Source organism: Oncorhynchus clarkii, chromosome 14 (assembly GCF_045791955.1).
Source record: "Oncorhynchus clarkii lewisi isolate Uvic-CL-2024 chromosome 14, UVic_Ocla_1.0, whole genome shotgun sequence".
Taxonomy (NCBI): domain Eukaryota; kingdom Metazoa; phylum Chordata; class Actinopteri; order Salmoniformes; family Salmonidae; genus Oncorhynchus; species Oncorhynchus clarkii.
The window spans coordinates 31,552,219-31,567,555 of record NC_092160.1 but is presented as its reverse complement, the minus strand read 5'-3'; the positions used below and the strand labels follow the sequence as shown (position 1 = coordinate 31,567,555).

At 46.2% G+C, this 15,337-nt stretch overlaps 1 protein-coding gene across 1 annotated transcript in view; it reads right to left on the bottom strand.

The window, feature by feature from the left end:
- Nucleotides 1-4,319: 4,319 nt before the first annotated feature.
- LOC139366074 (FERM and PDZ domain-containing protein 3-like) overlaps nt 4,320-15,337 on the bottom strand; it is a 224,388-nt gene continuing 213,370 nt past the window's right edge. The window contains exons 12-17 of the mRNA XM_071103162.1: nt 13,003-13,129; nt 12,344-12,433; nt 11,921-12,100; nt 11,321-11,456; nt 8,644-9,612; nt 4,320-7,274 (exon numbers count right to left, since the gene is read on the bottom strand). Of these exons, the coding sequence (XP_070959263.1) occupies nt 4,405-7,274; nt 8,644-9,612; nt 11,321-11,456; nt 11,921-12,100; nt 12,344-12,433; nt 13,003-13,129 (4,372 nt within the window). The 3' untranslated portion in view covers nt 4,320-4,404. The remainder of the gene's footprint in view (nt 7,275-8,643; nt 9,613-11,320; nt 11,457-11,920; nt 12,101-12,343; nt 12,434-13,002; nt 13,130-15,337) is intronic.

Below are 15,337 nucleotides of genomic sequence, written 5' to 3'. Positions count from 1 at the left end.
TTAAAAGTACTAGCTAACGTCATAGCTAGTCAACATAGCTACTAGAACTAACACGTTAGTAAACCCTCTACAATCAAGCATCAACTTGGAAGAGTTCCAGTGTTGCATCTCCATAGCCAGCTAGGTAACAAAGCATCCCTCTGTTTGAGCCTGGCGTCTGAGTAGACTAGCTAGCTGCAATCGCTAGCAAATTGAAAGTGAAAAAAATTATAATATATATATAGATATAGCTAGCCCTCTCTCACACTCTCATGCTTTAAATAAATAAATACATTTGTACAAAACTGTTCAACTATCATCTTTCTCTCTGTTTTTGAGTCGACTGCTCACCAAATGAATGCACTGCAGTGCTAGCTAGCTCTAGTTTATTATCTAATCCTTTGATTAGGTGGACAGCATGTCAGTTCGGTAACATATTAGGTCCTTTGACCTTGAGGAGTAACCGCATGCTCCTTAAGAGCACTTAGCTAGTTGTAGCTAGTGCAAAGCACCAGTAGGACTGTTTCAACAACCTTTACTTGGCAATACTTTCTTTGTTCTCAATTCGGAAGAAACGTGTCTCATAAATGTTTGTGTGCAGTTGCAGGTCGTACTCCAAAAATCTAAGAATCAAGAAGCATTTTTCACTCGATATAAAAAGTGTATTTAATATTTTTCAGAACATTCTCCGTTTTTTTTTTTGCAGTACCACCTGCAACTGCACACAGACGTTTATAAGAGACAATATTTTCCCGAATCCAGAACGAGAAAGTATCGCCAAGTAAAGTTTTGTCGAAAATATCCTGATTATGGCTGAACAGCAGCCTATGCGGAGGAGTTTAATGTTTACATGGTTCATATTATGCCATGTTCTCTGCAGTAATGTGTTGACAACAAAAATTAAATTTGTGTTGACATAAAATAGCCTTCAAGGTTTTGAAGTTATATGCTTAAATGACTAATTAACATTCTCTCTGATTGCTGACCGACAATAGAGGCCGCAGTAATCTAGGCCAGAAGTTTGGAGTAGGACAACGTGGATTTGTAGAAGGATAGGCTACTTCTGCCCGATGCTCAGTAAGGAGCAGGATAGGCTACTTCTGCCCGATGCTCAGTAAGGAAAAGGATAGGCTACTTCTGCCCGATGCTCAGTAAGAGGAGAAGCATAGGCTACTTCTGCCCAATGCTCAATAAGGAGAAGGATAGGCTACTTCTGCCCAATGCTCAGTAAGGAGAAGTATAGGCTACTTCTGCCCAATGCTCAGTAAGGAGAAGGATAGGCTACTTCTGCCCAACACTCAGTAAGGAGAAGGATAGGCTACTTCTGCCCGATGCTCAGTAAGAGGAGAAGCATAGGCTACTTCTGCCCGATGCTCAGTAAGGAGAAGGATAGGCTACTTCTGCCCAACGCTCAGTAAGGAGAAGGATAGGCTACTTCTGCCCAATGCTCAGTAAGGAGCAGGATAGGCTACTTCTGCCCAATGCTCAGTAAGGAGAAGGATAGGCTACTTCTGCCCAATGCTCAGTAAGGAGAAGGATAGGCTACTTCTGCCCAATGCTCAGTAAGGAGAAGGATAGGCTACTTCTGCCCAATGCTCAGTAAGGAGAAGGATAGGCTACTTCTGCCCAATGCTCAGTAAGGAGAAGGATAGGCTACTTCTGCCCAATGCTCAGTAAGGAGAAGGATAGGCTACTTCTGCCCAATGCTCAGTAAGGAGAAGGATAGGCTACTTCTGCCCAATGCTCAGTAAGGAGAAGTATAGGCTACTTCTGCCCGATGCTCAGTAAGGAGAAGGATAGGCTACTTCTGCCCGATGCTCAGTAAGGAGCAGGATAGGCTACTTCTGCCCAACACTCAGTAAGGAGAAGGATAGGCTACTTCTGCCCGATGCTCAGTAAGGAGAAGGATAGGCTACTTCTACCCAACGCTCAGTAAGGAGGAGGATAGGCTACTTCTGCCCAATGCTCAGTAAGGAGAAGGATAGGCTACTTCTGCCCAACGCTCAGTAAGGAGAAGGACATCTCAAGGAGGTCTATTTATATTCATTTTGAAGTGAATGTCAGATGAGGCCCAAATAACTTGAGTGTAACAAACAAACATTTCAATCTACACCAAATGTAAATGTGCATTTCTAAACCGAGGATTATAATTTTATTGCTCTTAAAATATGAGAAACGTTGTACAGACAGAAGAACACAGTGAAGACAAGATTATTGACAAATAAATAAAAGTAAATAAATAAGTGCCAACAAACACAATGGAATAGGCCATGGAACATAGGTCCATTATGTTATGGAACAGAGACATATTCACAGTTTGGCAACAATGCAACTCAACAATGACAACCACACAAAATATTTCTATATTAACATTATGTCAAAAACAAAATGTTTGAAAACATTTCCAGGTGGTCATGATGAGAGAATGCCATTTGATACTGTAAATATTTAGTTTTTATAAAAATAAACATGTCCCATGCTTTATACTCATTATATAGTCTTAAAATATACGTTTTTGCTATTAGTTTTCTATGGAACATAACTACTATGCATTATACGGTACAGACATGTTTTTTTTTTTTTTTTTTACAAAACAGTGAAGAATTTGGAACCAATCTTCACATTGTCAGTTAGTGGGATAATTTAAAAGTGTTTTCCTGGCTCACAAATATTCCAACCGTTTTACAATATTTACATAACATTACTGCAGTAAGTAGCCTCCTCATATTTTTGTGGATGTATATTCTTTCTTTCTCACTTCAATAAAACTAGTAGTAACACTGAATCTGCGACCACCATTGGTATCTTGACCGTTCTACTTCTTGTATCTTCAAGAAGAAATGTAGAATTGGGGAAGCATGCGAGACAGTAGTGCAGTGAAAGAAAACACATGGCATGAATAGTACCCTAATGTCAGAGTCTGAATAGTTTCAGTTTCGGTTGAGGTTAGCAATAGGCTGCTTTGATCCCCGTGGTTTGACAACAGGATGAGACAGAAAGCCGTTTTCAGACAGAAAACACAGGTGTCAGTTTTATTAAAATACATAGAAAACTACTTTGTGTGTGTGATTTATATATATATCTCCTGTATTGTGTGATTTATATATATATCTCCTGTATTGCACAATGGACAACAGCACATAGAGAGCAAAAAGTATAAACCCATTGAATTGTTTGTGACACAAAATCCTGTAAAATGATTTTAGAGAAGAATATAGCAACTTGAATCTCTTATAAGATGAAATAGTTTATAAAACTGAAGGTGTATGATGTGACGTTTGTTTTCTAGCTCAATGTTCAGTAGGCTGAATGTAAACAAAACATGAACTTAGATCATGTGTGAGCAGGAGCAAATGCTGAAGGTTGTGCAAAAGTCTAAGGCTAAGTTTGCTAAAGTGGATCTCCCATTTACCTCATCTCGTTTACAAGAGGCGAGGTGCAGATTTAATGTGGATTGTGATCGTTGTGTGTGAGAGCGTGTGAGAGTGTGTGTACTGTGTGTGTGTGTGTGTGTCTCAAACCAAGACAGCAATGTGAGGTTTACTACAATTTATACAGTAGAGCGGGGCTGCCTTCCTTCATGAAGAACATTGATCCTACTCAGCTGATTGGTTAGCCGCTAGTGAGTTAGCGTTTCTGCTACATCTGCCCCAACCTGTGGTGTTATTCTACAGGTGAGTAAATGGGCCCCATGTCTGTTTTATAGCAACCCAATTCAAATGTGTGGATTTTACAATCTCGCAGAGGTACCATTTTCAACATTGTGAATGTGATGTATGTGATATTGTTGAGGTGCATGTCATGATACTCTCCGATGACCAACATAACTCATTCTGTGATAACAGTTAGAAATGTAACAAACAAACACGTCAACTACTAACCCAGGCTTTGGACTACCTAATTCACAGAATTCGCTACTTTGACATTCTCTGTGGTATTTTTGCCCAGAGCACATTAAAATGTCTTAAGATTTATTATAGGTGTATTACTCTTTATATTTGTTATACTCAAATTCATTTTAGATATTATTTTCATTATATTTATTCTCCACAAAATGGTATACTTTGCTAAAAAGATACAACTCAAATATACATAGAAAATAATGAGAAGGACCTTTGAAATGTGAGAGTTGACATGGAGGAGTGGTTAGCCCTGTTTTTCACCCAGCGTTTCAGGGGTGTAGGTGCATACACCTTTTGTACAGCGGTGCCCAAGCGTTTGTCTTTTATGCTAGAACACTACAGGGCCACTCTGCAACTGCCACAGCCCCTGGTAACATATCATGGAGCAGTTGCATTGTGATGGATGGATCATTGCATGTCCTGTAAACAATAAATAACTACTGGACGTTGAGAGTGTGGTCCCAGCCACCCACACTCCCAACTGTCATAAATAATTATTCACTAACTTCCCCCAACTTTGTCTCTACTGGGCGGGCAGGGTTTTCATTGGGCGAGAGAGGGAGCCCATGTTAGTGGTGGTTGTAGTAACTAGGGGACTCACGCTCTTGTTAGGCAGACTGCTGGAGTGGCCCATAGCATCCTCGGCTGCACGCAACAACAAAGTGTAATTGATAGCAACCTCTTCAACCTTCCGCAGCAGCTGCAGCCTTTGGGCCTCTGAACGCACCCCTCTAACCAGCTTGATGAAGGTCTGAGTCAGTTCGCAGAGGACCAGGAAGCTGGCCGTAACAACGCTCAGCATGCGCGTGGGGCTCTTCTCGACGCTCGCCACCCGTCTGCACGCCGCCCTGAACTCCTTGAAGCGCACCGCCAGCTCCTGTTTGTACTCGGCGATCCGGGATGGCTGGAGGCGTGATTCGTTATCCACCTGGGGAACGTTAGCGCACTGTCGCAGGATGGCTAGCAGCTCATTAGCATCCAGCTGGGCGTTGAGGAAACCGTCCGGCAGGCTGAACGTTTGCCCTTGCAGGGACTGGACCCTCGCCAGGCTACCCTCCAGAGTCCCGCAGGCCCGGAGGTCAATCTCCTGTGTCTGCGGTTCCTCTTCTTCTTCCTCTTCCTCTATTTCTTCCTCCTCCCCACTGCAGCCCTCCGCGTGGAGAACCTGGAGGGTTTTGCTGATGACAGGCAAGGTCTGAGAGTCCAGCTGCATCCCAGGCAGGACCTGCAGGGGGATGGAGTAGGAAAGCTCTTCTTTCTCACTGCTCTCGTCCGCCTCCTCACATTTCCTGTAGCAGAAACAGAAGGAGCAGCACTTCTCCCTGTCGTCACTGTCCTCGCTAGGCAGCCCCAGCAGCATCTCAGTCGGCGCCCCCTCTTTGCTCTCCCGCAGGAGCTCTTCTCCCTGGACGAAGAACACTCCTTTCTTCCCCTTTGCCGCTGCAGCAGCCGTGTGAGTTTGAGTTTGATTGTGAACAGGCTCCACGGGCGTTGGAAGCCTCAGTCCTGTGGCCCTCACTCGCTCCATCTCCTTCTCCAGGCTCTTGGCTTTGGGTTTGACCTCGGCGTACAGTGGCGTGCCTTCAGCGTTGTCCACCTCCCCGATGCTATACCGCCTCTGGAGCTTCTTGTACTGCGGAGCGCCCATGCAGTCTGGTGTGCGAGAGGTGCAGGTGGGCAAGCAGGAAGCCTGCTCCCCCCTGGGTTCCCGTGACTCCAGACTGGTCGAGCGGATTCGGGTGGTTTTGATCTCTAAGGTCTGAGGTCTCCTTTGATCTCCCTGGGAGTGAGGGGTTTTGGAGGTCACTGGAGGGGTCTTGGAGAGGGATCTCTCTCTGCCTCTATGCTGCTGTGGCTCCGCAGTTGAGCCGACCGGTGTATCAGGCAGTCGGATCCCTCTGCACATCCTCTTGCAGTCGCAGCTGCGGCGTTGCTCTCGGGAGATGCCAGGGGCTTTTAGCACAGGACTTGTACGGAGCTGGCAAGCACAGGGGGTGCCTGAGGGGACTGGCGAGGACCCCTGGGGTAGGTACTCTCCCCCGGATGACTTGGGCTTCAGAAGTTCTTCCAGGAACTCTAACTCGTACTGCCGGACCTTCTGGAGCTGGGCTCTGCGCTCGTCAGTCTCCCGACGAATCCGAGCTGGGAACGTGGCTGATAGGAGGTTCTTGATACTGAGGAAGGGGGCGCTACGCTGGGCCTTCCCTTTACCACCACCCTGCTTCTTGCTGTCGGCAGATGGAAAAGTGGAGACCTTGTCCACAGAGCAGGTAGGGTGTGTGGAGTCTCCCAGGAGAGATAATGTCTTCGAGGGGCATTTCTGTGGCTCAGCTTGAGCTTTACCCTGGGACCTCTCTGCCTTGGCCTCTGCTGCTTCCTTCCTCTCAGCTTTCACAGGTATGTGTGGGGACTGGGAGTACTTTGTTGGAACCTGGGGGCTGGGCTTGACCAAGACGGGGTCTGCTCCTGCTCCTCCTGCTGCTCTCGCTGGAATCTCTTTGCTGCTAGCCAGTTGGAGGCCTTTGGCCCGAAGACGCTCATCGTCTGTTGGGGAAGAGGAATGGAACACCACCACCTTTTGGGATTGTGGATCCTTCGGTCTTAGCTGTGGCCCAGGTTCTCTCACTGGGCATGTGCAGAATAGGTCATCAACTGGCAGGAGGTCATTAGAGCTTGAAGGCTTGATGGTCTCACTAGAGGCAGTCTCGGCATCTTGGCACATGTTTGTGGGGCAAATCTTGGCGGAGGCAGTTCTGTCTACAGCCAAGAGAATAGGTAAGGCTTTGTTGGTAGGGTCCGGACTCAGAGGCGCAGACTTCTTCCCCTTGATCCCTGCAGAGAGATTGGGGCTTAGTTTTCCCACAGCAGAACAGGGTGACCTTTGATCCTTGCCGACCTTGGGTGCCTGGCCTGGATCGGACACTTTCAGCTCCTCAGGTGACTTTGCAGGGCGGTCTTGCGTGCACGCTTTGGTAGACTCTGGTTTTGCCTTCTTGCCTTCACTCGGTTCACTCTGCGATGGGTCTTGGGTAACGTTACTCCCCTGCTTCACTGAGCTGAGACCTGGACTGGCAGTCTCCTTAGCAGGGCTGAGCTTTAGGGGAACAGTCTTACTGAGGGTCACTGGCTTCGAGGGGCAGCTGCCGCGGATCTGACCCATGGAGAACGCACCACCCTCTATAGTCTGGGTGGTGCAGCCTGGTATGGCCAAGGGGAAGTCCCTGCGACTGAAGATACGCTCCTTGTTGATATGGTGGGCCAGCAGGTAGGCCTGGTTCTGGTGCTGCTTCATGGCCGACACCATCTCTGAGACGTCTGTCAGCTCTGAGGAGTTGGTCTCGTGCCCTGAGTCCAACGAGGACTCAGGCGTAATGGCCGCCAACACGATCAACCCTACGGAAAGAAGGAAACACAAGACACTATCAGGGTCCCGAGGAAGACATGAAATATCACAGACAGGTGGAAAGCAGTCATTGATTGTGCAAAGATGGCACATCAAATATACTGTTTCTAAGTACTAACTCATCAAGGGATTTTTCTTTTAAAGCTCTGCTAATCGTCTGTGAGTAAAACCTTGTTTTGCATCAAACTGAATTTTAATCAAGACTGAGGGAACACTTGTGTTTCTCTCACTATCAAAATATACAGCACAAGAGACTTTGTTCAGTGTCAAGCAGTGTTCTGTAAAACAACACGTCAAAACTTAGTCTTTTTGTCTCTGTTTTGGGATGCTAAAGCTTTGAACTTGAATTATGCTGTCAAGCCAGGCTCAATTCATCGGGGCGTGGACTCTACCAGGTTTTTGAAAGTGTTCCACAGGGATGTTGACTCCAATGTTTCCCACAGTTGTTCACACAGGAAACTGTTGAGTGTGAAAAACACAGCAACATTGCAATTTTTGACAGACTCATATATGCGTGCTTAGCACCTATTACCATACCCTGTTCAAAGGCACTTAAATATTTTGTCTTCCCCATTCACCCTCTGAATAATACACATACAGAGTCCATGCCTCAATTGTCTCAAGGCATAAAAATCCTTCTTTAACCTGTCTCCTCCCCTTCATCTACACTGAAGTGTACAAACCATTAGGAACACCTGCTCTTTCCATGACATAGACAGACCAGGTGAAAGCTATGATCCCTTATTGATGTCACTTGTTAAATCCACTCAAATCATTGTAGATGAAGGGGAGGAGACAATTGAGATATTTTTTCAATATATTTTTAATTTAACCTTTATTTAACTAGGCAAGTCAGTTAATAACAAATTCTTATTTACAATGACGGCCTACACACATGGATAGACATGGATAGTGTATGTGCATCATTCAGAGGGTGAACAAAAGATTCAAGTGCCTTTGAACAGGGTATGGTAGTAGGTGCCAGGTGCACCGGTTTGAGTGTGTCAAGAACTGCAAAGCTGCTGGATTTTTCATGCTCAACAGTTTCCCGTGTGTATCAAGAATGGTTCACCACCCAAAGGACATCTAGCCAATTTGACACAACGTTGGGAAGCATTGGAGTCAACATGGGCCAGCATCACTGTGGAACGCTTTCTACACCTTGTAGAGTTCATTCCTCAACGAACTGAGTCTGTTCTGATTGGAAAAGGGGGTGCAACTCAATATTAGGATTGTGTTCCTAATATTCTGTACACCAAGTGTATAAAAACATTTCAAAGTGCCCTTAGTAGTCACTGAGCCCTAAAATTAACAATTAGCACTAAAAATAGCCCTTGTAGCATGACTCGGCATGTTGACCTGTGGTCTGAGCTGGCTGTTGGGGGTGATGGGGGAAATCCTCTGATGCAGCTAGGGCCTCCAGGGCCTGCAGAGTGGACACCAGAGCATCATCCAGCTCCTGGGCATGGTCCCGTACTGTCCTGGTGGCCACGTTGTCTATCAACGTCACCGGGACATCCTCTGGAGCTGGTACCACTTCCTTGGCAGAAGCCTTAGCAGAGCTCTTGCCTGCAGTTGCCCCAGTTGTAGTGCTTGGACTGGGGACGGAGTTTGGGTTTGGTTGAGACTTCCGTCCTCTCTTGGAGTCGTCTTCATCCGAGCTGTTGTCCCTGAAGCCAGGCGGAGGGTCAGCAATGGCTGGCGGAGGAGGCTGCAGCTTTCTTCCTACTTCCTCCACCTCTTCTTCCTCTTCCTCTTCGTTCCCCGGCGGAGGCAGGGCCATGAGGTCTACTGCACCACCATCACGGGAGGCACAGGCGCTGGAGCAGTGCTTCGACGAGTTGCCGCTGCTTCCACCGTTTAAGGCCACAACCACTCCCTCTGCCCTCAACCTGGCCTTACAGGAGTCACAGAAGAACCGTGTAGCTCGCTGGGACTTCCCCATGGTTTGGGCTCTGCTCCTGAAGACCACTGAGCTCTCCTGGACGGGGCTCTCTGGCCTCTCGCCGATCGTCTCCGTGCTCCGTGGGATTGGGTCAGACTTGGCACTGGGCCGCTCTGGTACCTCTTGGGAAATTAAGTTCTCATTGATGTCGAGCTCGGGTTCTGCTTGCATTTGGAGCTCCTGCAGCTGTTGTGGCTCCCGGAGATGGACGTGGCATAGACCCAGGTGTTGGGACTCTGCGGGCAGTGGGGCGGTCGCTGTCTTCTGAGACTGGGAACCTGGGTCCCTCATATGGGATCTTTCCCTCTCATCCCCTCGTCGGTCTCCACTGGGCACCGCTGTGACGCCAGAGCGTGGGTGGGCGTGGTGGGAACCTCTGTAATCTGAGGACAGAATTGTCAGAGCAATTGAGAGGCTGAGAGGTGAGGAATCGCATGGGAGGATGGAGTGGGTCCTTATGGGAAAATAGAGGAGAAGGCTGGTGGATGTTTTTCAGTGATGAATGCTGGAGACTGGAGTTGGAGGTTTGAGGTAAGTCTGGTGGGATGTTATGGGACGTAGCGGCCTTCCTCTCATGCAGGCACACCACCACAGCAGATGGAAACAGAGCTGTTTGAATATTGTTTGAATATTACATGTATACTTGATTACAGAGATAAAAGCAAGGCAAAACCCCTGAAATGTTACCCTGTGCATGGAGGGAGAGAATAGTCCAATGAAGATGAGACCTCAGGATGGAGATGGGAGGAGCGACAGCAGAGGTGATCGGTAGCTTTTGATATGGTTTAGGTCCGGATGCACAGATGCATTATGGAGAAGCAGGTGTCAGTCCAGTTGGATTGAGCAGAGTTGGTTGCAGTATAATGGTTTACATGCAATGCCTCACACTTGCAGACACACACAAAAACCTGTAAATGGAATCCTTGAGATGCAAACTGATATGCAGTCAATGGGGGCATTGGATGCTAAGTTTGAATGCTTAGTTTGTATGTTGAGTTTTATTGTTACAAAATGTAGGCAAAGCAAACAGTATGGAAATGATTTTAACCTTAAATGAAAAATACTCCAGTTTTATCTAAAGCTAATAATAATGGATTCTCTGTAACACTTCCCGAAAAAATAGACCTACAGAAACACCATGTATACAAAAGTATGTGGACACCCCCTTCAAATTAGTGGATTCAGCTATTTTAGCCACACCCATTGCTGACAGGTGTATAACATTGAGCACACAGCCATGCAATCTCCATAGACAAATGTTGGCAGTAGAATAGTCTTACTGAAGAGCTCAGTGACATTCAATGTGGCACCGTCATAGGATGTCACCTTTACAACAAGTCAGTTCATCAAATTTCATCCCTGCTAGAGCTGCCCCGGTCAACTGTAAGTGCTGTTATTGTGAAGTGGAAACATCTAGGAGCAACAACAGTTCAGCCGCGAAGTGGTAGGCTACACAAGCTCACAGAGCGGGACCGCCGAAAGCTGAAGCAATGCCAAGCATCGTCTGGAGTGATGTAAAGCTCATCACCATTGGACTCTGGAGCAGTGGAAGCGTGTTTTCTGGCGGTCCGACCAACTAATCTGCGTTTGGCGGTGCCAGGAGAACGCTACCTGCCCCAATGCATAGTGCCAACTGTAAAGTTTGGTGGAGGAGGAATAATGGTCTGGTGCTGTTTATCATGGTTCGGGCTAGGCAATGAAGGGAAATCTTAAAGATGCAGCATACAATGACATTCTAGACGATTATGTGCTTCCCACTTTGATTCAACAGTGTGGGAAAGGCCCTTTCCTGTTTCAGCATGACAATGTCCTCACTAATGTTCTTGGGGCTGAATGGTAGCAAGACCCCGCAGCAATGTTCCAACATCTAGTTGAAATCCTTCCCAGAAGAGTGGAGGCTGTTATAGCAGCAAAGGGGGGGGGGGGGGCAACTTCATATTAATGGCCATGATTTTGGAATGAGATGTTCGACGATCAGGTGTCCACATACTTTTGGTAATGTAGTATACATTTCTTAAACATCAACAGATATTGTGAATATGCAGTTTCATTGCAAGTCCTAATAAATCAAGGAGGTGACTACTAACATACCTGCCTTGATCATATAAGACTGACCAGGTGTCCGGTAGTAGATGGCTCGTTTGGGGTCCACGAACAGCTTGTAGTAGCCAGAAATGAGACAGGCGAAGTTACTGGCATCAGGCCACTCCATCAACAGGACCAGAGGCTGCAGGGGTGGATCATTAAGACTTAGATTAAGATTCCTTTATTGTTAATTGTACACAAGGTCCAACAGAAATGTGTCTTCTGCTTTATCCAATAATGTAGATAGATTGGCTTTATCCCAGCCCCTCAGAAACCCACACACACACATTCATACACAGAGGTTGGAAAGGTTGGAGCAGGGATGGAGACAAGTTAAGAGACCTCAACAAAGCACTTGACTGTATATTTATTCTAATGGCCATACCGGTTCTTCAACTTGGTTTATGTTGCAGGTTTGATTTAATTTAATTTAATTTGAAAGGAATTCTTCTGTGCAGTGAAAATCTATGCTAGGTAGCATGGCCTACAAGTATGATGCAAGGATTTCTGGCAAAACAAACACATCTCATTCTATTGAGTTCCACTCTGAGCCTCAAAATGTCCTTCTAGATCTATAGTTGTACATGTGTTCAATCTGTCATATACCTTGGCCTCATGTATGGCCACCTCTACGCGGGCAACGCCCTGGTTCTCCCGGTGCAGCTGTATCTTAGCAACGCGACTAAACTCTGTCAGAACCGTGGTCAGGTTGTTCTTTAGGTCGATCACATGACTGATGCCATGCCGCGGACCCACCAGCAGCGTAGTGGCCGACTGCTTCTCATCCTGTGGATCAATCAGTCAGTAAATCAATCGATCAAACATAAACATGAGCTGTACGTTGACAAAAGAGAAATTCATCATAAAAGAGTGGGACTCGTATATGATGTGGGAGTACAAAATTGGAATGTTCATAAGGGAATGGTAGGCCATCATTGTAAATAAGAATTTGTTCATGACTGACTTGCCTAGTTAAATAAAGGTTAAATAAAGGTTAAATAAAAATAAATGAATAAATGTTGCCATTACCGGTCCGACGGTGTGGAACAGCAAGCCTCCAAAGGGCGGAAGATCGTTGAGCACACGCATGTACTGCAGCTTTCCCTGGAGAGGAGGGACCTGTCAGTAGACACAACACAACACTCAAGGGCCCAGTCTCAATAGTCTCTAGTGGCTTCCTCTACTCGTCTCCTCGATCTGCACTAACATTAAAGAACTGGACAGGTGAAATTAAAATCCTAGCTGGCATCCTTCATTATTGCTTTCACTTATCTTGTGATTTCAGTGGAGATGGAGATGTGGAGATGAAGGAGAGGAGATGAGGAGGAGAAGCCACTTAATATGGTTGAGATTCACCCAAGGACGACAAGACGGATGTGGTCGCCCTGTTGCTAGCTTCTACTATTGAGATTCACCCAAGGATGACCATTGGATTTTATACTGCAATACTATACATGTCCTCTTGGGGTCACTGTTTAGCCATGTATTGGGGCACAAGCACATTTTAAATATGTATGGAACTCCACAGCCAGTCAAATCCAAAGATAAACTGCTTAACGGAGAGTGCAAGCCCTCAGATGAAAGGTAGGCTATACAATGAATCTGAATAACTTAGTGTTGTAGCTATGCTGTATCTAGAGAATATTTACTGAAAGGAAGGTCATTGTGTGACAGACAGGACAGATCACCTTATTGCCGGAGGGAGGCGGATGCTGATAGGTTTTGAGCAGCTGTGACAGGGTCTTACACACATTCTTCTCCTTGATGGTGGGAAGCAGAGTGAGGGGTAGGAAGGGTTCCAGACCCCACTCCTTCCTGGGGAGGGAGAGAGAGAGAGAGAAAGAGAGGCGGGAATAGAGAGGAGGGGGGAGAGTAGAGAGCAAGGGGAGAGAGGAAGAAAGAGAGAGAGAGAGAGAGACAGAGAGAGATGGTATACTCAGTCAGATGCTGACAGCTGTGGGACAATGTCTATATCTCAGGGAGAGACCCCCAGGGAAGACTCGTGGGCTATGTCCCAAATGGCTCCTTATTCCTTTATAGCCCTGTGGGCCCTGGTCAAAAGTAGTGCACAACATAGGGAATAGAATGCCAGTTGGGACGCAGCCCAACGACTGCTCCTATTCTCTGTCACACTGCAGGATTGACAAGGCTACCCTCAGAGTCAGACTCAGACAGGAGGGAGAACACTGGCTCTTCTCTGTCTGTGCGACTGAATGACTTGACTTGCAGCAACTGTTATTTCATTGTATTCACTTGCATATTATGTTTTTGTTGAACGCACTGATTGTAAGTCGGTCTGGATAGTATCTGTTAAATTAGTCTGTCAGAGTGAATTAGTTATCAGAATTATCTACACTCAACAACAATATAAGCACATGCAACAATTTCAGAGATTTGACTAAATTACAGTTCATATGAGGAAATCAGTCCATTTCTCATTCATTAGACCCTAATCTATGGATTTCACATGACTGGGAATACAGATATGCATCTGTTTGTCACAGATGCAAAAAAAGGTAGGGGCGTGGATCAGAAAACCAGTCAGTATCTGGCGTGACCACCATTTGCCTCATGCAGCGCGACACATCTCCTTCACATAGAGTTGATCAGGCTGTTGATTGTGGCCTGTGGAATGTTGTCTCAACTCCTCTTCAATGGCTGTGTGAAGTTGCTGGATATTGGCGGGAACTGGAACACACTGTCGTACACGTCCATCCAAAGCATCCCAAACATGCTCAATGGGTGATCTGTCTGGTGAGTATGCAGGTCATGGAAAAACTGGGACATTTTCAGTTTCCAGGAATTGTGTACAGATCCTTGTGACATGGTCCGTGCATTATCAAGCTGAAACATGAGGTGATGCTGGTGGATGACCGGCACAATTACCATTGATAAAATACAATTGTGTTCATTGTCCGTAGCTTATGCCTACCCATACCATAACTCCACCACCACCATAGGACACTCACAGGGTTGACATCACCAAACCGCTCGGCCACACAACGCCATACACTCTGATGGCTATCTGCCATCTGACCAGTACAGTTAGATTCATCTGTGAAGAGCACACTTCTCTAGTATTTCAGTTGCCATCGAAGGTGAGCATTTACCCACTGAAGTTGGTTACGATGCCGAACTGCAGTCAGGTCAAGACCCTGGTGAGGACGACGAGCATCCAGATGAGCTTCCCTGAGACGGTTTCTAAAAGTTTGTGCAGAAATTCTTCGGTTGTGCAAACCCACAGTTTCATCAGCTGACCGGGTGGCTGGTCTCAGACGATCCCACAGGTGAAGAAGCTGGATGTGGAGGTCCTGGGCTGGCGTGGTTACACTTGGACTGTGGTTGTGAGGCCGATTGGACGTACTGCCAAATTCTCTAAAACAACTTTTGGAGGCGGCTCATGGTATAGAAATGTGCACCTGTGAAATAATCATGCTGTTTAATCAGCTTCTTGATATGCCACACCTGTCAGGTGGATGGATTATCTTGGCAAAAGGAGAAATGCTCAGTAACATGGCTGTAAACTTTGTGCACAAAATTTGAGAGAAATAAGCTTTTTGTACGAATGGAAAATGTCTGGGATCTTTAATTTCAGCTCATGAAACATGGGACCAACACTTTACATGTTGTGTTTATATTTTTGTTCAGCGTAGTTATCTGGTAGCGTCTGTCAGAGTGATCTAGTTGTCTGGTAATGTCTGTCTGTCAGAGTTATCTAGATAGCCGGTAATGTCTGTCTGTCAGAGTGATCTAGTTATCTGGTAATGTCTGCCAGGGTGATATAGTTATCTGATAATGTCTATCAGTCAGAGGGATCTAGTTATCTGGTAATGTCTGTCTGTCAATGTGATCTAGTTGTCTGGTAATGTCTGTCACTCAGAGTGATCTAGTTATCTGGTAATGTCAGTCAGAGGGATCTAGTTATCTGGTAATGTCTGTCATAGGGATCTAGTTGTCTGGTAATGTCTGTCACTCAGAGTGATCTAGTTATCTGGTAATGTCAGTGAGAGGGATCTAGTTATC